The sequence below is a fragment of the Copadichromis virginalis genome, linkage group LG16, assembly GCF_057382275.1.
Source record: "Copadichromis virginalis isolate Kocher_CV1m ecotype Utaka linkage group LG16, C_Virginalis_male_GT1.1, whole genome shotgun sequence".
NCBI classification, from domain to species: domain Eukaryota; kingdom Metazoa; phylum Chordata; class Actinopteri; order Cichliformes; family Cichlidae; genus Copadichromis; species Copadichromis virginalis.
In genome coordinates this window covers 41,035,675-41,056,515 of record NC_140633.1, presented here as the reverse complement: position 1 = coordinate 41,056,515, position 20,841 = coordinate 41,035,675, and the positions used below count along the sequence as shown (strand labels likewise).

General features: G+C 44.5%; 1 protein-coding gene across 19 annotated transcripts in view; it reads left to right on the top strand.

The window, feature by feature from the left end:
• Positions 1 to 20,841, top strand: part of LOC146691423 (titin-like) — a 175,371-nt gene that overhangs the window by 104,108 nt on the left and 50,422 nt on the right. For all 19 annotated transcript variants that reach the window (XM_085434860.1, XM_085434849.1, XM_085434859.1 and 16 more), the window contains 34 exons: positions 81 to 232; positions 312 to 459; positions 1,319 to 1,484; positions 1,867 to 2,018; positions 2,478 to 2,774; positions 2,956 to 3,255; positions 3,658 to 3,972; positions 4,054 to 4,202; positions 4,428 to 4,578; positions 4,679 to 4,960; positions 5,058 to 5,360; positions 5,524 to 5,826; positions 6,541 to 6,822; positions 6,989 to 7,176; positions 7,268 to 7,379; positions 7,595 to 7,897; positions 8,065 to 8,373; positions 8,610 to 8,891; positions 8,979 to 9,278; positions 9,562 to 9,855; positions 9,942 to 12,911; positions 13,004 to 13,324; positions 13,465 to 13,749; positions 13,850 to 14,155; positions 14,289 to 14,452; positions 14,621 to 14,861; positions 15,943 to 16,218; positions 16,339 to 16,638; positions 16,761 to 17,063; positions 17,143 to 17,442; positions 17,571 to 17,858; positions 17,995 to 18,297; positions 18,564 to 18,866; positions 18,983 to 19,288. In XM_085434860.1, the coding sequence (XP_085290986.1) occupies positions 81 to 232; positions 312 to 459; positions 1,319 to 1,484; positions 1,867 to 2,018; positions 2,478 to 2,774; positions 2,956 to 3,255; positions 3,658 to 3,972; positions 4,054 to 4,202; positions 4,428 to 4,578; positions 4,679 to 4,960; positions 5,058 to 5,360; positions 5,524 to 5,826; positions 6,541 to 6,822; positions 6,989 to 7,176; positions 7,268 to 7,379; positions 7,595 to 7,897; positions 8,065 to 8,373; positions 8,610 to 8,891; positions 8,979 to 9,278; positions 9,562 to 9,855; positions 9,942 to 12,911; positions 13,004 to 13,324; positions 13,465 to 13,749; positions 13,850 to 14,155; positions 14,289 to 14,452; positions 14,621 to 14,861; positions 15,943 to 16,218; positions 16,339 to 16,638; positions 16,761 to 17,063; positions 17,143 to 17,442; positions 17,571 to 17,858; positions 17,995 to 18,297; positions 18,564 to 18,866; positions 18,983 to 19,288 (11,454 nt within the window). The remainder of the gene's footprint in view (positions 1 to 80; positions 233 to 311; positions 460 to 1,318; positions 1,485 to 1,866; positions 2,019 to 2,477; positions 2,775 to 2,955; positions 3,256 to 3,657; positions 3,973 to 4,053; positions 4,203 to 4,427; positions 4,579 to 4,678; positions 4,961 to 5,057; positions 5,361 to 5,523; positions 5,827 to 6,540; positions 6,823 to 6,988; positions 7,177 to 7,267; positions 7,380 to 7,594; positions 7,898 to 8,064; positions 8,374 to 8,609; positions 8,892 to 8,978; positions 9,279 to 9,561; positions 9,856 to 9,941; positions 12,912 to 13,003; positions 13,325 to 13,464; positions 13,750 to 13,849; positions 14,156 to 14,288; positions 14,453 to 14,620; positions 14,862 to 15,942; positions 16,219 to 16,338; positions 16,639 to 16,760; positions 17,064 to 17,142; positions 17,443 to 17,570; positions 17,859 to 17,994; positions 18,298 to 18,563; positions 18,867 to 18,982; positions 19,289 to 20,841) is intronic.

The window sequence follows — 20,841 nt, the reverse complement described above, 5'->3', positions numbered from 1 at the left end:
TTAATTATGTCCAATTAGCAGTTTAAAATATGCCAAAAAACATTGAGTCTCTCTGTCTTTGACTGATTGTTACCCGGCAGACCTGCCCGGACCTCCCAGAGACCTGAAGATTAGTGACGTGACCAGGGGAACATGCAGACTCACCTGGAAACCCCCAGAGTGTGATGGAGGAGAGAGGGTTAAGAGCTACTTTATTGAAAAGAAAACAGCAGAGGGAAAAGCATGGACCAAGGTACAGCCTGCAGAATAACGCACATTAAGCTATACACTGTTTTGCTCCCATGTATTTGACGCTGATCTTGTTCTTCCAGGTAAACCCGGCCTGCGCTGCTCAGTCTCTGGTGGTGCCAGATCTGAATGAAGGCCAGGAGTACTTTTTCCGTGTACGTGCTGAGAACCGCTTTGGGTTTGGCCCCTACATCGCAAGCATTCAAAGGACCAAGGCCAGAGATCCAATCCGTACGTTCGATTTTTATTATCATCTATTGTTTCCTGCTCTGGCTCATCTAAACAGATGGGTTTTATACACAGAAACCTTTAGTATAGCATAATACCTTACCGTTTGTACACAGTGTGCAAATCCAATATAAACCAAACTATCTTATCTGTTTTCTACTTTTGTATCGTAATGTTCAGAGCATGTGCAGATGATACTGTCAGACATACACAGAAAAAGCGCACTATTCACAGCAATGTGACCTTAACAAACATCTAACAAAGTGTTGCTGAACAAATTAATATTGCTTCTGTACACTGTAATTTGATTTTATAGTGTAGACCATAGGTGTCAAACTCTGGCAGCCTACTTACATTTGGCCCACGAAGCTATGCCAAATTACTATCAGAGCTGGCCTGCTGGTATCATACAGCTAATATATATATTGTTTAGTATTAAGCTTTGCTTGTTCCATATTCAGTTTTTCAGCAAAGCGTGTTTGAGTCCAAAAGAAAAGATTCATTCTTATATCTGGAGGATTAAATATATTTCAATAAATATTAACGTCAGCCCGCGACTTTGTTCCAGTTTTGAATTTTGGCCCACTGTGTATTTGAGTTTGGCACCCCTGGTTTAGACTGACTCTAAACTCAATTTTAACCCACACACTAGTTATGTGATAACAAGACTAACTTTTCAGACACAACTGAAATCAATAAAATAAATCTTGAGCACTATATCATAGAAGAAAAGGGTATATCCTGAATTTGATCAAATCACGACAGAAATGACATTCATCAGCAGCAGCATTACTCCTGATGAAACAAGTGTTATGTACATCGTGGCTGCTTGTGATCTGACACCAGTCTGTAATGTCTGCAGATCCTCCCGATCCTCCAACAAGGTTGAAGATCCAGAGCGTCAGGAAGGGCACAGTAACTCTGACCTGGAAGGCTCCAAAGAACGATGGTGGTTCACCTGTAACCCACTACAGCGTGGATCTCCTCTGCTGGGACAGCAGTGGCACCCAGAAGGAGTCCTGGAGGAGGTAAAACTTCACACATCTGCTCTCTTGGTTTCTGCTGAGACTCGATTTGAGAACATGTGGTATGGACTTACTCTGACTTTCTGACTACAGACCTAAATCTGTTAAATGGTAAATGGCCTGCATTTGTATAGCGCTTTTCTAGTCCCTAAGGACCCCAAAGCGCTTCACACTACATTCAGTCATCCACCCATTCACACACACATTCACACACTGGCGATGGCAAGCTACATTGTAGCCACAGCTGCCCTGGGGCGCACTGACAGAGGCGCCCCAGGTCTGGAAGATTTTTTTTTTCTTTGTAAGCCAATAGAGACTCATCTTTACCTTTTCGAGCTGCTGTTGTGTTGGCTTTGGCTGTAACTCCATGTTGTGCTACATCCAGGTGCAACAGGAGAGATGTGGACACCACCAGCTTTAAAGTGGAGGACCTTACAGAGGGAGATGAGTATGAGTTCAGGGTGATGGCTTACAATGAAGTCGGACCCAGCCGACCTTCATCTACTGCTGGACCAATCATCATCCAGGACCAGAGCTGTAAGAGAAATTTAATAAAATGGGCAGTGGAGCTGCAGAGTTTGATTTTCAGTTCAGTATTGAGTCCGTTCAACAGCTCCTTATATTGTCACTTAAAACCCTACATAACGTGCACCTCTGCACATATGCAGTTACACTGTGTAGTAACAGTACACTTCAGTACTTTAGTCATATTTGTCATTTTATGGGTGCTAACCTGTGAAATGTGATGGATGCAGAGCTGGATGTTCTGTTTGTAAATTATGTCCTTTTTAACCTCAAGTTACAGTGTCCCAACAGCAGTATGTAATGACTATCAGTACCTTTCATAAAATAAACAAAGCACAATATTTTATGGACATTACCTTGAGTATTGCCCATATTTACTTTCGTCAGTGTTAGATTTCCACCTAGAAAGACAAGCTGCCAAAATGCAATTAAAAAGCAAATAACTGTCAAATCCTTTATTTCGTCCTCCAGGTGCTCCATCCATCGAGCTGAATGAGTTCATGGAGGTGGAGCAGGGCTCCGACATTAGCATTGTGGCCCAAATTCGTGGCTGTCCATTCCCTACACTCACCTGGTACAAGGCTCCGCCCCACAAGTCCGACGCGAAGGTGGAGGTTCAGTACGACGAGCATATAAATAAGATTGTTTCGGACGACAGCTGCACACTGCTCATCCAGCAGGGCAAACGTCCCGACACAGGCCTGTACACGCTGGTGGCTTCCAACAGCCTTGGCAAGGCCTCCAAGGAGATGAGGCTCAACGTGCTCGGTACAATCACAAAACACACCGCAAATATATCTAAAATATCTCATGTTTTATTTTAACTTTCATATTAATTATTTATTTTCATGATAGTCGGTGTGGTTGAGTAAATTGCTGGAATTACAGTTATCGTTCACCAGAATAATTTCCACAGCATTATTTGAGTCTTGATTTTGTGTGCCTGCAGGCCGTCCCGGTCCTCCCTCTGCTCCCATTAAGTTTGAGGAGATTGGAGCTGAGAAGATCACGCTTTCCTGGCTGCCGCCGAAGGACGATGGTGGCTCCAAAGTCACAAACTACGTCATCTGGAGGCGGGTGGCCAACAGAAAGACTTGGGTGCCTGTCACCAGTGAGCCGAAAGAGCGGATCTGGACAGTGGAGAACTTGATGAAAGGACATGAGTACGTGTTCCGCATTATGGCACAGAACAAGTATGGAGTCGGAGAGCCATTGGACAGTGAGCCCGAGGTGGCCCGAAATCTCTACAGTGAGTTTAACCATCTGACTCTCAGCAGCAAACAAAGCTATGAAACCATTAATGGGTCGATTTAAAGTCAGTCACGTTTAAGGAAGCTTCATATACAGCATGCAATAATATAATTCTTTTCACATCTTCTGTTGCATTGTTATGCTAAACGACAGCAGGAGGGCTTTGTAATAGAGGATGACACTCAGAAAACATACCAAGCAGTAATCCATCTTTTAGTCATTCTTAACCATCAGCACAATAATAGCTGTGAGATTTTAACAAGTCATGCGAAACTATCAAATCAAATGTTCTTATTTAAAAGTGAAAGTGAGGATCAAAATGTAAAAGATGTACGGGTACGACCTGCATCAGGCCTTCTAATCCTCTAACCTTTGATGCTATGTGTCTGCGCACCTGCAGCTGCACCTGGTCAGGTTGAAAAGCCGACAGTTACCAGCGTAACCGTGGACTCCATGACCGTTAACTGGGAAGAACCTGAGGACGATGGGGGGTCCCCGATCACTGGCTACTGGCTGGAACGCAAGGAGACAACTGGCAAACGCTGGACCCGTGTCACCCGCGACCCGATCCGTCCCATGGGCCTGGGCGAGTCGTTTGTGGTGAGCGGACTCGTTGAGGGATCCCAGTATCTATTCCGAGTCTCTGCCATCAATGCCGCAGGGCCCGGACTTGCCAGCCCTCCCACTGACCCCATCTTTGCCAGAGACCCTATCAGTAAGAATTACACTCTGAAATCACTAGAATTCATACAGGTTTTAAGGACACAATATTAACCACCTCTGTCTCCTCCTGTAGCGCCGCCATCTCCTCCAACCCCAAAGGTTTCTGACTGGACAAAGTCTACAGTGGACCTGGAGTGGATTCCTCCTCTGAAGGATGGAGGCTCCAAGATCATTGGTTATTGGGTGGAGCACAAAGAGGAGGGCACTGAAGCCTGGGTCAAGGTAATACAGTTCTACAAACCAAACATCTGATAACTTCATTGACTGGCACATCTATCATGAGGCCAAACTTAGCAAACAAAAGAAGCCAAATCATTTCATGAGGTCCCAACCCAACATGAATAAACCGCAACTTCTCATGAAGCACAAAGCCTTAGTGTCTTATTAGAATAAACCATTTAAACATTCGTCTGTCTGTTAGATCCACTCCATTTTCATGTCTTTTAGGCCAAGGACACGGAAATCCGTGGCACCCGGTTTGTGATCACTGGTCTGAAGACTGGTGGTAAATACAGGTTCAGAGTGATTGCCTTCAATGCTGCTGGCAATGGTGAGCCAGGAGAAGTCCCAGAGGTTCTCGAAGTGAATGACAGAATTGGTAAGTCGGTCCGCTAATTTAGTCAAAGTTCTCCCAGCAATGACTTAAAAGACCTATATGAAGTCCTTTTGGAATAGACTACTGAGTTTCTTCCTTCCAGTTGCGCCTGAGGTCGACTTGGATGCCTCGGTGAAAGAAAGAATAGTGGTCCACGCTGGCGGCGTGATCCGAATCATTGCCTACGTGTCAGGCCAGCCATCCCCCGATGTCACCTGGAGTAGAGATGGAGCTGCACTGCCTCCTGAGGCTAAAGTGGAGACCACAGCCATCAGCTCATCTCTTGTCATCAAACCTTGCACTAGGAAACACCTTGGTGTGTACACACTGACCGCCAAAAATGCTGGAGGAGAGAAGACAAAGAAGATCACAGTGGAAGTTCTGGGTAACACACTGTTTTCATTAAAATGGAATTGTTGGACATTTAAAACCCACAGAAATTGTAAATATGTATTTATTACGTTTGATTGTGTCCTTCTTAGATGTTCCCGGGCCAGTAGGCATCCCCTTAGTTGCAGAGAACCTGAGCAGTGACTCCTGCAAAATCAACTGGTTCTTCCCTGAGAATGATGGCGGCTCACCTATAAGCAACTTCATTATTGAGAAACGTGAGGCTGAGCGCAAAGCCTGGACGTCGCTGTCCTACACCGCCAGCAGACAGAACGCTGTGGCTCATGACCTCACACCTGGAAAGGCCTACTTCTTCAGAGTAGCTGCAGAGAATGCCATCGGTATTGGACCCTTTCTGGAGACTGCAGCTGAGATTGTCGTCAAGGAACCCATCAGTGAGTTTAATTAAACAAACATAGTGGCCATTGGACACTAGAGGTCTTTTACTGCACTAAAGAAATGAAGAAGGTTATCTGATCCAACCAAGAGTACAAATCTAAATCACTAAGCGAGTTCCTGTCTTCAGATGTGAAGAATGTTTGTATGTTTGTTTTGTAGGTGTTCCTGACCGACCAGAGGAGGTGGAAGTCACCAAGGTCACCAAAGATTTGATCAGCATTGCTTGGAAGGCGCCCAAGTATGACGGTGGCTCAGAGATCACTATGTATATCCTGGAAGCACGCATGATTGGCAAAGACAAATTCACTAGACTGACAAAGGAGCACCTGATGGACAGGAAATACACCTACGATGGCCTCAGGGAGGGTGACACCTATGAGTTTAGGGTCATTGCTGTCAATGAGGTTGGCCCCAGCAAACCGTCTTTCTGCACCAAACCAGTCACCTGCAAGGACGAGCTGGGTAAGCGGTTGTCCATATTAGAACTGCATTATTATTGGCAGCGAACAGGGTTCAGTAAAACATGCCAGTGTCATCAACAAAAAATAAAAATGAAAAACAGTGAAATGATTGATTTCCATGAGGAACATCATGTCAGAAGATCTCTGTGAGAGGCCACTTCTTTGTCATATACAATATAAAGCAACCTGAGCAAACTGTTATAAATAAATATATAAATATAAAAATAATATTGAATTGAAATTTCATTTCTGGATTCACAGATCGTCTTCATCAGGTTACACAGTTTGCTCCAAAAATACAGTCAGAATAAAAGTTTTTTCACGTTACATAATAAAATGTTCTTAGTGGGTCTTTAAATTAGGTAAACACAACCTGAGATGAACAGCAACACAACATGTTGCACCATGTTAACACTAAGCCAACATGGAGAAGCAGTGAAAAAAAACAGTATAGTCTAAGTATAACCATTATTACTGAAAGCAGTGACAATTCAATGGTCAGCATCACTCGTATTAGAAAATATCCATTAGAAAAAATAACAACAAGAAGGAACAACAAATGAAAAAAAAGTACTTTGAATAAAATTACTTTTTTTTATCAGACTCCACATGCCAGTGTGGTTTCTTACTCCCAGTAAGGCAAAATCGAAAACAGAAATGTCGAGATCATCCTAAATGTATTAAATATTAAAAATGATGCTTTCCGTTTTCACAGAGCCGCCCACCATTGAGCTGGATTTCCGCGATAAGATCATCATCCGCGTGGGGGAGAGCTGCCTGCTGCAGGGCCGCTATACTGGTAAACCACCTCCATCCATCACGTGGTATTGTGACGACAAGGAGCTGAAAGTTGACAAACACATCATGTTCAAGAACACGCTAACCACCATGTCGCTGGGCCTGATGAAGGCAGAGCGTGAACACAGCGGCAGATACGTGGTCGTTGTAGAGAACAGTACCGGATCCAGGAAGGGAGTCTGCAACATCACGGTTGTTGGTACGTCAACACAGATCTCAAAGAGACGTAGCAGCTAAATGACTGATTTATTTTACATTTACTGCTTTCAAGCAGACTGAAATACAAGCTTTCTAAATAATGCAGGGAGTGCGTGATCACACAACAGAGAACTCATTTCTCTTTGTCTTTTCTTTCTGCCCTCCAGACCGCCCGACTCCTCCTGTTGGCCCAGTGGTGTTTGAGGAGGTTCACAGGGAATACATGGTGATCTCCTGGAAGCCTCCTTTGGACAGTGGTGGTGTTGATGTCTCTAATTACATAATTGAGAAAAGAGACATCAACAGAGAAACCTGGACCACAGTAACATCTGCCACCACCAAGACCACATGCAAAGTAGGCTGATGTGGCTCTACAAGATGTTCAGAGGTCCTGTTAAAGGTTTGCTGCAGTTGAGAGATGCTTACATGTTGTTGTTTCTTCTCAGATCCCCAAGCTGACAGAGGGCAGGGAGTATATAATGAGAATCTGTGCTGAGAACATGTACGGTATCAGCGACCCTCTGGAATCTGAGGAGATGAAAGCCAAAGATCTCTTCAGTACGTTCATGGAGTGCTATTTTTTTTGCTGTTCCAGTTTGAGGTGTCAAATTACCAGTGAGAAAAAATGTTCTTTTTAACTGGAAGACGTATGAAGAATTTACCAAAAAAAACAGCAAAAGAAAAATGATAAATGATCTGCAAATAACTGGTATGCTCAAAGTTACCAAATGTCGTTCCCTATGTGTCTGTTTGCTCTTGCTGCCTTCCTGCAGGAGTCCCCGAAGCCCCTGAAATGCCAACAGTCAGGGAGGTGTATGGCACCAATGCTCTAGTGCTGTGGAACCGGCCTCGTGATGGTGGAAAGCCCATCACCAACTACATCCTGGAGAAAAAAGAGACCACAGCCAAGAGGTGGTCCAGGGTCACCAGAGACCCACTGTACCCAGCCACTCAGTATCGAGTCCAGGATCTAGTGGAGGGCTGCGAGTATGAATTCAGGGTGATGGCTGAGAATGAGCTCGGACCTGGAGATCCCAGTGTCCCCTCCAAGCCCATACTTGCCAAAGACCCTATTGGTTAGTTTGTCAAAGACATTAAATATTTGTAAAAACAGTACTATACTCAGGTGTTCCTTGTGCATAAAAGGTCCCTGCCATAAAGTTACAAATATTTTAGGTGCCCATCTTTGCTACTAGGATTAAGAAAGCGTTTCAGATTTTTTTTTTTTTTTTTTTTATCACAGTGCGCCCCAGTCCTCCTGTGACCCCCGAGGCCTATGATAAGACCAAGGACTCCGTCAGCCTGAAGTGGAAGATGCCACGCCACGACGGGAGGGGACGAATCTTTGGATACCTTGTGGAGTACCAGACACCTGGTGCCGTAGAGTGGATGCAAGCCAACGAAACCCCAGAGCAGTGCCCTGACCTCCACTATGTGGTGACAGGGCTGGCTGAAGGACACGAGTACAAATTCAGGATCTTCACTGTCAATGCTGCCGGCAAATCAGATCCTGCTTATGTCAAGGACACCATTAAAGTCCATGACAGGCTTGGTAATAGAATCAGTTGCACTTGTTTTTTTTTCTGTATTTTAAGTTTTTTGAACAACATATTCTTTAAATACAGAAACATATAGAAATGTGCAAAATAAACAAATTATGTTACAATATTTTCAATTGTATTAAAGATTTATCATTTGAATGCATTTTTGCTTAGCTGCCAGGGCTTTCTGCCTTTTTCCCCCTACATTTACTAAATTCTGTAAACTTTTTTCCATTTGCCTCCACAGAGGAACCAGAGTTGCTGCTGGATGCCAACATGGCACGTGACCACCTGGCCATGCTGGGCACTGACATCACCCTGAGTGCAACCATCAAAGGTGTGCCGACGCCCACAGTCAGCTGGAAGAAGAACGATGCAGACGTTCCTGCTCACATCACCGTCGCTGTTACTGCCACTGGCAGCAAAGTCTTCATCCCGAAGTGCGTCCGTGCAGACTCTGGCAACTACACCATCACTGTTGAGAATGCTGCTGGAAAGAAGACAGCAACCGTTGCTGTGCTTGTGCTGAGTAAATTCACTCTCTGTTAATACGATGAATTATTGAGTTCAGATCATATTTGAGTTTTACTTGACCACAAACTTTTGTTTCCGCTAGACAAGCCTTCTCCTCCCAGGGACTTGGCAATCTCTGATGTGACCAGTGAGTCTGCCTACCTCACGTGGAAGGCTCCAGAGGACAATGGCGGTGCCGTCATCTCTCATTACATCGTGCAGAAGAAGAACGTGGCTGCTGAGCAGTGGGTACCTGTTGCTGCGGCCAATAAGAAACTGAGTCTGATGGCCATGTACCTGATGGAAGGAATCCAGTATTTGTTCAGGGTAGCTGCAGAGAACCAGTTTGGCAGGAGTGATTATGTAGTGACCAAAACACCCATCAAGGCTGTCGATCCTCTCTGTAAGTGAAAGTCATTACTGCGTGACGTGGTCTAATTTGACACACTTTTAAATAGTGATTCTTCAGCTACTTTGGTAAATTGATAGTTGTATGCCATGTCATTATTGTAGGGTCTTTATCTTACAATAAAAAGTGTCTTGAGGCAAATGTTGTTTTTGGCGCTAAATAAATAAAACTAGAATAAAGTGAAACTTTAAAAGTGTAACTGTAAATTTATACATTTGAATCCCATCAATAAAAAGCATTAAAAAGCAATTAATTTCTTATTTCCTGGATACTTTAGATCCTCCTGGCCCACCCAAGAACCTGCACCATACTGATGCAGATAAGACAGAGGTTTGGTTGGCATGGGAGTGGCCTGACCGCACCGGCGGAAGTGAAATTACTGGCTTCATTGTGGAGCACCAAGAAGAGGGTCAGACTGACTGGGTCACCTTCAAGACCGTAAGCAACAATCACACCCATGTCACAGGTCTGGAGGAGGGCAAGACTTACCGCTTCAGGGTCAAAGCTCAGAACGCCATTGGCGTGAGCCGTCCCGACACCAGTGTCCCTGTCACATGTCAGGAGAAAACATGTAAGAAGCATAACTTTGCTGTATTGTAAATGCTCAACATTCTCCTGAAATAATTATAATATTTCTGCTCTGTTACTCTCTTTCAGTGCCACCTACTATTGAAGTTGATGTAAAGCTTATTGAGGGTCTCATTGTCAAAGCTGGCACCACTATTGCTCTTCCAGCCAAGATGGTGGGAATCCCTCTTCCCACTGCCAAATGGATGACTGATGGCAAAGAGATCACATCTGAGGGCCGCTATCACATTCAGTCAGCTGAATCCACAACCACCCTAAGTATCCCTGAGTGCCAGAGAGCAGACACTGGAGAGTATATACTCACTGTGTCAAATCCTGCAGGCAGCAAAACTGTTGCCCTTCATGTGACCGTCCTGGATCTTCCAGGTCCACCCATTGGACCCATTAATATTTTGGAAGTCACCCCTGATTACATGATGATCCAATGGAGAGCCCCAAAGGATGATGGTGGAACACCTATCACTAACTATGTGGTGGAAAAGAAGGATGTGAAAAAACCATGGGAGCCTTGGTCTGTGGTTAGCTCCAGTGGCACAGTGACCAGAGCCAAGGTGTCCAGACTAGAGAAAGGCCGTGAGTACATTGTCCGTGTGCGTGCGGAGAACAAGATTGGTATCGGTGCTCCACTTGAGAGTCCTCCAACTATTGCCAAACACATGTTTAACCCTCCCGGCCCACCAGGCCTACCAGAATGTTCTGATATAACAGAGAATGCTGTAACAGTGTCATGGAGCCTGCCTGACTATGATGGAGGAAGTCCTATCAGTGGTTATGTGGTTGAACGCAGAGAAATGACAGGAAAGTGGATCCGTGTCAATAAAACACCTGTTCTCGACCTCAGATATAGAGTCTCTGGCTTATTTGAAGGGAACACTTATGAGTTCAGAGTATTTGCAGAAAACATTGCTGGTATCAGTGAGCCCTCGCTTACCTCTGATCCCATCAAGGCCACCCGAGCCATCACCAAACCTGGCCCCCCTGGTAATCTTAAACTGAAAGACTGGAGTAAGTCCCATGCTGACATCTGTTGGACCAAGCCTACAAGAGATGGAGGTAGTCCCATTCTGGGGTATGTAATTGAGGCTCAGAAGTCAGGAACTGCCCAGTGGGACAGAATCAACAAAGACCTTGTCAAGATGTGTGCCTATAGAGTTCCAGGCCTCATCGAAGGACTAGAGTACAGACTCCGCATCAGAGCCACCAATAAGGTTGGAGACAGTGAACCCAAGGAGCTACCTCAGACTATCTTGGCAAAGGACATCCTGGTACCACCTGAAGTTGTTGTTGATGTGTCATGCCGTGACTCTGTGACAGTCAGAGCAGGTCAGATTATCAGTTTGATCACTAGAGTCAAAGGCAGACCCGATCCAGAGATCACTTGGACCAAGGATGCCAGAGCTTTGGCCAGGGATAAGCGCACACAGATGAACAACAACTACCCACTGTGTGAACTCATCATAAACGATGCAGTCAGATCAGACTATGGTAAATATGCTATTGTGGCTAAGAACAGCAGCGGGCAGGCACAGGCTGCCATTGTTGTCAATGTCCTAGACACACCGGGAGCTTGCCAGAATATAAAAGTGGCTTATGTGACCAAGAAATCCTGCATGGTTTCCTGGGAGAACCCTGAAGACAATGGAGGAACTGAGATCACGCAGTACATTATTGAATGTCGTCAGCCCAGCCAGCGAGGATGGACAGTGGTTTCCAATGACTGCACTAAGCGTCTGATAAAGGCTCCTCTTACAGAAAGTTGTGAATATTTCTTCCGGGTCAGCGCAGAGAACAAGATTGGCACTGGTCCACCCACTGAGACCAAGACACCTGTATTGGCAGTTGATCCCATTGAGAAACCTGGTGAACCCATTGACTTCCATATATCTGAGATAGGCAAGACCTTCTGCTTCCTGAAGTGGAAGAAGCCAGATTATGATGGTGGTAGCCGTAATCTGGGTTATCATATTGAAAAGAAACCAAAGGAGGCTGATGAGTGGGAGAGGCTTCACAAGGGTGCCATCAAGGAGACTTACTTCATGGCCGACAGATGTATCGAAAACCAGATCTACCAGTTCAGAGTTCAGACTAAGAATGAGGGCGGTGAAAGCAACTGGGTTACCACAGCTGAAGTCATGGTTAAGGAACAGTTAGTGATCCCTGAGATCAAGATTAAATTGGATGGAACCCTTATAGTGAAAGCAGGAGGCTCCATTCCTATAGAGGCAACAGTGACGGGCAAACCCCAGCCTGATATCAAATGGACCAGGGATGAAAGCACAGAGGAGATTAAGAAGGGCCCCAGGCTTCAAATCGAAAGTGGTGCAGACTTCTCTAAACTTCTGATTACTGGAGCAAGGCGCACTGACAGTGGCAAATATGCTGTTACTGCCTCCAACAATGCAGGAACATGCTCTGCTCATGCCAAGGTCATTGTACTGGATAGACCTGGCCCCATCAGGGATCTCAAGATATCCGGTATCACTAATGACAGGTGTCATCTGGCCTGGGAAATCCCAGAGGATGATGGTGGCTGTGATATCTACAACTACATAATTGAGAAATGTGAGACCAAGAGGGGAGTCTGGTCTGTTCACTCCAATGCTGTCATCACCAACAAAGCGAAGGTAACTCGTCTTATTGAGGGTAATGAGTATATGTTCAGAGTTAGAGCCGAGAATAAGATGGGCTCTGGACCAGCAGTACAGAGTGAAGCTATTGTTGCTGGAACGCAGTTCAGTGTACCTGGTGCTCCAGAAGCACCAGAGGTCATCAAGATTGCCAAGGAGGAGATGACTGTTCAGTGGTCAGAGCCAGAGAAAGATGGTGGAAAGCCAATCACAGGATATCTGTTGGAGAAGAAAGAGGAGCATGCTGTTAAGTGGTCTCCTGTCAACAAGGATCCAATTCCTGGAACTCGTTTCACAGTTACTGGACTCCTTCCACTTCATGAATACCAATACAGAGTGAAGGCGGTGAATGAAATTGGCATCAGCAACCCAAGCAAGGCTTCACGTGCAATCACTGCTAAGGATGCAGTTGGTATGTTGCTAGTAATAATGTTTACATTCTGCTTAATGTTGATAGTCTAGAAAGTCTCAATGGCTACACAAACCGTTCTTCTCTTATTACAGAGCCACCTGCACCTCCTACTAACTTGAAGGTTGTGGACAGCACCAAATCCACAGTCACCTTGGGATGGACCAAGCCGGTGTCAGATGGCGGAGCTCCCATCATTGGTTATGTTGTGGAGATGAGGGCAAAAGGATCTGTTAAGAAAGGTGAAGATGGCTGGAAGAGGTGCAACGTGGCAGCTCAGCTGATCATATGCGAGTTCACAGTCACAAGTCTGGATGAGAACCTTGTGTATGAATTCAGAGTGTCAGCTCAGAACCAGGTGGGCATGAGCCTGCCATGCAATCTGGAAGGCGCCGTGATTCCCAGGGAGATTCTAGGTGAGGACGTAATTGAATTTAATTATAATTCACGTAAAGTGTAACAGAAAATGTATTTAGACTCGAGGACAGTGAATTTACAATAAAATGTGATCTATGCTTGCTATTAAAAGATAACTCCACTGTTACTCTTCCAACAGAGACACCCGAGATAGACTTGGATGCCAACCTAAAACAGGGATTAACCGTAAGAGCCGGTTGTCCCATCAGATTATGTGCCACCATCAGAGGCAGACCACCTCCAAAGGTGATTTGGAGGAGGATGGGTATTGACAACGTGGTCAGGAAGGGTAAAGTTGACATCATTGACACCATGACCTTCCTGGTCATTCCCAACAGCACACGTGATGAATCTGGAAAATACTGCCTGACTCTGCAGAATCCTGCTGGAGAGAAAGCTGTGTTTGTCAATGTGAAGGTTCTGGGTAAGTCCTGGTCATTAAGAAATTCATGCAGCTACCATACAGTTTATTAAAAATGCTTTTATTTTGGTGAAGTTATAAAATAATCCAAATATCATAACAGACACTCCTGGACCCGTGATGAATCTGGAAGCTACAGACATCAAACAGACATCAGCAATGCTGTCTTGGAGCCCTCCAGAGAACAATGGTGGCAGTGACGTCACACATTATATTGTTGAGAAGCGTGAGATTGACCGCAAAACCTGGGCAACTGTCAAGGCCGAAGTAGCACTCGATAAGATTCCATTCAAAGTCACCAATCTGATGCCAGGAACAGAATACTACTTCAGGGTCACAGCTGTCAATGAGTATGGTTCTGGGGTTCCCAAAGTGACACCCACTTCTTACCTGGCTTCTGATCCTGTCAGTACGTATCATGTCTTAATTACATCAACACAAACAGCCCAGCCACAACTGATAGCTACCCGTTAAACACAGATATGATGTTTCATCAGTCACAGCAAACAATTGAACACAAGTGTTTTACTTTGTTTTTATAGGCAAGCCAGATCCTTGTCAGAAAATTGAAGTCCTAGAAATCACAAAGAACAGTGCTTTGGTCGGGTGGGTGAAGCCTGCAGGGGACGGTGGTGCCAAGATTGATGGTTATGTAATTGAATACATTGAGGTCAAACCTCCTCCAGAGCCACCAGCAGCTGTGGAGGTTTGTTATGTCACAAAACTAATTCTGTTCAAAAAAGCTTCAATAAACTTTGATTTCTTCTAAATGTGAAATTGTTTCATATATAGTATTTACTTTTGCTGGGGTTTTTTACACGAGCATATTCTCTCATATAGTTTTGCTACTCATTAATTATATAATTTACTGCAGGTTCCTGAAGGAGAGGAAGCTCCTCCACCACCTCCACCACCACCAGTTATAGAGGAGGAAGAGAAGCCAGAGCCTGAAAAGGAAGTGTGGAACGCTTATACTACAGTTAAAGGTTTGACAGTCAGCATCAGTGGACTGAAGGAGGGCAAGAGGTACAAGTTCAGAGTGGCTGCCAAAAACATCATGGGTCTCAGCTTGTTCACTGAAACCAGAGACCCTGTTGAGATCAAGGAACAGATGTGTAAGTTGTGTCTAATTAAACACTAGTTTTATTGATAATTTGTCACACTGTGGCCATTTGTGTTGCAATTTGCAATATTTAGAAACACTCAACCATCCTTTCACTTTTTTAACTGCTTGTTAAATTCAGGCTGAGGGGTGAGGCTCACCCTAGGACTGGTTTCTTTCATACATTTATTACTTCATGTTTCTCTAAAAGGTTCCTGAAAGGCTTCAGATGATCCACAGTGCCGCAGGGAGAGTAGTAACTAGGACTAGAGAGACCACATTTTTTTCATTCTGGCTTCTTCTCATTCTCATCCTGTTAAGTTCAGAATCAAACTTAAAATTCTGCTCCTCACCATATCACCCTATTAGAGCACTTCGCTCTCGCTCTGCAGGCCTACTTGTTGTTCCTAGAGTATTTAAAAGTAGAATGGGAGGCAGAGCCTTCAGTTTTCAGGCCCCTCTTCTGTGGAACCAGCTTCCAGTTTGGATTCAGGAGACAGACACTATCTCTACTTTCAAGATTAGGCTTAAAACTTTCCTTTTTGCTAAAGCATATAGTTAGGGCTGGACCAGGTGACCCTGAATCCTCCCTTAGTTATGCTGCAATAGACATAGGCTGCTGGGGATTCTCATGATGCACTGGGTGTTCTTCACTCACTGTGTGTTTCTTATATTTTTACCCTCTTATATTTAATCATTTCATTTAATTTAATCATTAGTCATTTTTAAACTCTGGCTCTGTCTGCTGTCTTGCTTCACTCTGCTGTCTTCTTCCTTCCGTCATCCCAAACAGTCCTGGCTGATGGCTGCCCCTCTGTGAGCCTGGTTCTGTCAATAAGTGCTCAGTCAATCTGATTTTGGGGATTCTTTCTAATATTGTATTTTTACATTATAAAGCACCTTGAGGTGACTGTTGTTGTGATTTTAATCCACATATATGTGTGTGTGTGTGTATGTATGTATGTATGTATGTATGTATGTATATATATATATATATATATATATATATATATATATATATATATATATTAGTGCTGAATTAGAAGCTGCTTTCTGCATCCCAGAGTAATGTCTTTTCACATCCTGTCCTCCAGTGGAACCAAAGATTGTCATGCCAGAGGCAGCAAGTGCTAGAGCTGGAGCCAAGCTTAGAGTGGAGGCAGTGGTTTCAGGAAAACCGACCCCAACCTGCAAGTGGCTGCGTGGCGAAAAAGCCGTGGTTCCATCTAGCCGCCTGGCTGTGCATCAGTCAGGCAACTTGTGTGTCTTGATCATCAAAGACGTATCAAGGACTGACACTGGAGAGTACAGCCTTGTGGCTGAGAACAGCACTGCAAAGGTGACCCAGACCATGAAGATTGTCATCAGAGGTCAGTGCCCCTAAATAATAATAAATTTTAAAAAAGAATTTGCATATTTGACCTCAGCAACAGAAAGCATGAATGTGATGAAGAACATGATTGGTGTAACTGTAACCGTGTGTATTTCAGATATACCCGGGCCTCCTGAGGGCCCTGTAGAGATCAGCGATATTGACTCTGATGCTTGTTCCTTATCCTGGAATAAACCTCTGGAGGATGGAGGGAGCAACATCACTAACTACGTGGTGGAGAAATGTGATGTGAGTAGAGGCGACTGGGTGACTGCTCTCTCTACATGCCCAAAGACTAATTGCAGGCTGGGAAAGCTTATCCCTGGGAAGGAGTATGTGTTCCGCATCCGTGCTGAGAACCGCTTTGGCGTATCAGACCCCGTTCAATCCGACAGGATGGTTGCAAAGTTCCCCTTTGGTAGGTCTACCTAAATATGCCGCTTGGTAGAGATTAAGGTTTATGCCTAGAGTTGGTCAATTATATAATTGAAAACTGGTTTGCAGTACAGAATATAGATTAACTTTGTTTACTGTCACTAGATGTTCCAAGTGAACCCTTTAACTGCCGCATCAACAAGACCAACAAAGACTGTATGTTTGTGGCCTGGGATAAGCCAGAGAGTGACGGAGGCAGTCCCATCACGGGTTACTACATTGAGCGCAAAGAGAGGAACAGTCTGCTGTGGGTGAAGGCCAATGACACTGTTGTTCGAAGCACTGAGTACCCATGTGCTGGCCTCATCGAGGGCCTGGAATACACCTTCAGAGTATCAGCTATTAATCGCGCTGGCCAGGGCAAACCAAGCAAGAAGACTGACTTTTTCACTGCAAGAACACCCGTTGGTAAGTATAACTGGCTTCATATTAGATTAGAATAGGTCATTCATTCTATTTAAACTAATTTATCTGTTATGCACTACAGACACTCCAGGTAAACCTGAAGTCCTGGATGTAACCAAGAACTCAGTCACTCTGGTTTGGACCCGTCCTAAGAATGATGGAGGTAGCAAGATCATTGGTTACTATGTTGAGGCCCTGCGGGTACCAGGAGACACTTGGATACGCTGCAACACAAGTAGCCAGAATGTGCCTAAGGAGGAGTACACAGTTACTGGCCTGGAGAGAGACTTGCAGTACCAGTTCAGAGTTATTGCTAAAACTGCTGTCAACATGAGCAGTCCCTCAGAACCCACAGACCCTGTCCTCGTGTGTGCTGAAAATGGTTAGAAGTTTTGACAATACCATATAGCCTGATAAACTAGTCAGCCTACTATAATAGTCAGGATAACACCATCTTTCTACGACAGTTTTGAGCTAAGTGTTCATTTACCTCCTTTTCATTAAATATAGTTCCTCCAAGGGTGGAGCTCAATGCCAGGATGCAGAAGGGTTTGAAGGTGAAGGCTGGAACTACAATCCTCCTGGAGGCTGATGTGTTCGGTAAGCCCATGCCCAGAGTGACCTGGAAGAGAGGTGACGACAATCTGAAGTCAGGTGAAGGCCAGGTTATTACCCACCAAAGAAATCACTTTCAGCTGGAAATGACAGGTGTCACCAAGGAGCATACAGGAACATACACCATCTTGGCTGAGAATGCCAGTGGCTCCAAGAGTGCTGAGATCCAGGTCATTGTGCTAGGTAAGATCTTTAACTTTCTATGAGGAAAAAAAATATATGTTGAAACTAAAGATCCAAGTTGGAGTTAGAATGTTTAATATTACATTTTACATTAACTTCAACATGATTTTCACAAATAGCTGATTGGTTTTTTCAGATGTACCTGGTCCTCCTGCAAATTACAAATGTGTTGAGGTGTTTGCCACTAGCATCAAGTTGTCTTGGGAACCTCCTCTTAAGGATGGTGGTGCCCCAGTCACCAACTATATATTGGACAAGCGTGAAACCAGTAGACCTGAATGGGCTCAGGTTGCAGGTAAAATCAAGGGTGACATCCTTGAGTTCACTGTGGCAAAGTTAATTGAAGGTCATGAATACCAGTTCAGAATCCGCGCTGAGAACACGTGGGGAGTTGGAGACCCTCTTATCACCGGCCCTGTCATCGCCAAGAACCCATTCAGTGAGTCATTACTAGAATTTTGTCTGAGTTCATATATCACAGAAAGGATTTATGGTATTGGAGAATTGTAACAATCAATAATTTAAACTAGGTCTAAACCTGTGAGATAAGGAGACAAGTAGTTACATCAAACCAGCTTAACATCATTACAATATTCTGTTATCATAGAGAGCTTCTTTTCATAACATTTCCATGTTGAATGGCATATATAAAATTTCCTTTAAAAAAAATACCATCTAAAGTCATACCTTTGGTGTCACTTCCAGCTGTCCCTGGCCCCTGTGAAGCCCCAGTGATCACCAATGTCACCAAGGACCATATGACCGTTAGCTGGAAGGAGCCTGCAGATGATGGAAAGTCCACTATCCTGGGTTACATGTTGGAAAAGAAAGAGACCAAGGAAATGAATTGGACCAAGTTAAATAGCAAGCCACTGACAGAAAGAAGTCTGGAGGTTACAGGCCTCACAGAGGGAGTCGAGTATGAGTTTAGAGTTATTGCTGTCAACGTGGCTGGGCCCAGCAAACCCAGCGAGCCTTCTTCTGGCAATGTTGCACAGAATCCTATTAGTGAGTCGTAACTTCATTAGCTCTGATAACTCTGCATAGATCTTTCTGTGTTACTTGAACTTATATGTACTTAAATGTATATATAACCTAAACTGGGTCAATCTTCTCTTTTTTAGCTCCTCCTGGACCTGTTGTGAATCCCAGTGTGACTGACACCACCCACAGCACCATCAGTCTTGCCTGGACTGCCCCCACCAACAATGGTGGAAGCCCCATTATTGGATACTTGGTGGAGTGCAAGAGGACAGACACCAAAGACTGGATCCGCTGTAATGTCCCAAGGAACCTGCAGGAGACCCACTACGTCATTCAAAACCTCATTCATAAGTCAGAATACCAGTGCCGCATCACTGCTGTCAACAAGATTGGCTTTAGTGAACCAGTTGAAGTCCCTGGGAAACATGTTGCCAAGGACATCGTTGGTATGTATTTTCAGGCTGCATATATTTTAATTCTGACAAACAGTGATTAAATGGTAAATGGCCTGTATTTGTATAGCGCTTTTCTAGTCCCTAAGGACCCCAAAGCGCTTTACACAACCAGTTATCCACCCATTCACACACTGGTGATGGCAGCTACATTGTAGCCACAGCCACCCTGGGGCGCACTGACAGAGGCGAGGCTGCCGGACACTGGCACCACCGGGCCGTCTGACCACCACCAGTAGGCAACGGGTGAAGTGTCTTGCCCAAGGACACAACGACCGAGACTGTCCAAGCCGGGGCTCGAACCGGCAACCTTCCGATTACAAGGCGAACTCCCAACTCTTTGAGCCCCGATCGCCACGATTAAGTAGTACATCTACAAAATAATTTAAGTACAACATAAAAATAACTGCTCCTGGACAAAGGCAGATTACGCATAGTTGTGAGGATCATGACCAAGACAGATGAAAATAGAACAACCAGGATTTCAGACTTTGTGACTTCACGTTATACAGGGAGTGCAGAATTATTAGGCAAGTTGTATTTTTGAGGAATAATTTTATTATTGAACAACAACCATGTTCTCAATGAACCCAAAAAACTCATTAATATCAAAGCTGAATGTTTTTGGAAGTAGTTTTTAGTTTGTTTTTAGTTTTAGCTATTTTAGGGGGATATCTGTGTGTGCAGGTGACTATTACTGTGCATAATTATTAGGCAACTTAACAAAAAACAAATATATACCCATTTCAATTATTTATTTTTACCAGTGACACCAATATAACATCTCCACATTCACAAATATACATTTCTGACATTCAAAAACAAAACAAAAACAAATCAGCGACCAATATAGCCACCTTTCTTTGCAAGGACACTCAAAAGCCTGCCATCCATGGATTCTGTCAGTGTTTTGATCTGTTCACCATCAACATTGCGTGCAGCAGCAACCACAGCCTCCCAGACACTGTTCAGAGAGGTGTACTGTTTTCCCTCCTTGTAAATCTCACATTTGATGATGGACCACAGGTTCTCAATGGGGTTCAGATCAGGTGAACAAGGAGGCCATGTCATTAGTTTTTCTTCTTTTATACCCTTTCTTGCCAGCCACGCTGTGGAGTACTTGGACGCGTGTGATGGAGCATTGTCCTGCATGAAAATCATGTTTTTCTTGAAGGATGCAGACTTCTTCCTGTACCACTGCTTGAAGAAGGTGTCTTCCAGAAACTGGCAGTAGGACTGGGAGTTGAGCTTGACTCCATCCTCAACCCGAAAAGGCCCCACAAGCTCATCTTTGATGATACCAGCCCAAACCAGTACTCCACCTCCACCTTGCTGGCGTCTGAGTGGGACTGGAGCTCTCTGCCCTTTACCAATCCAGCCACGGGCCCATCCATCTGTCCCATCAAGACTCACTCTCATTTCATCAGTCCATAAAACCTTAGAAAAACCAGTCTTGAGATATTTCTTGGCCCAGTCTTGACGTTTCAGCTTGTGTGTCTTGTTCAGTGGTGGTCGTCTTTCAGCCTTTCTTACCTTGACCATGTCTC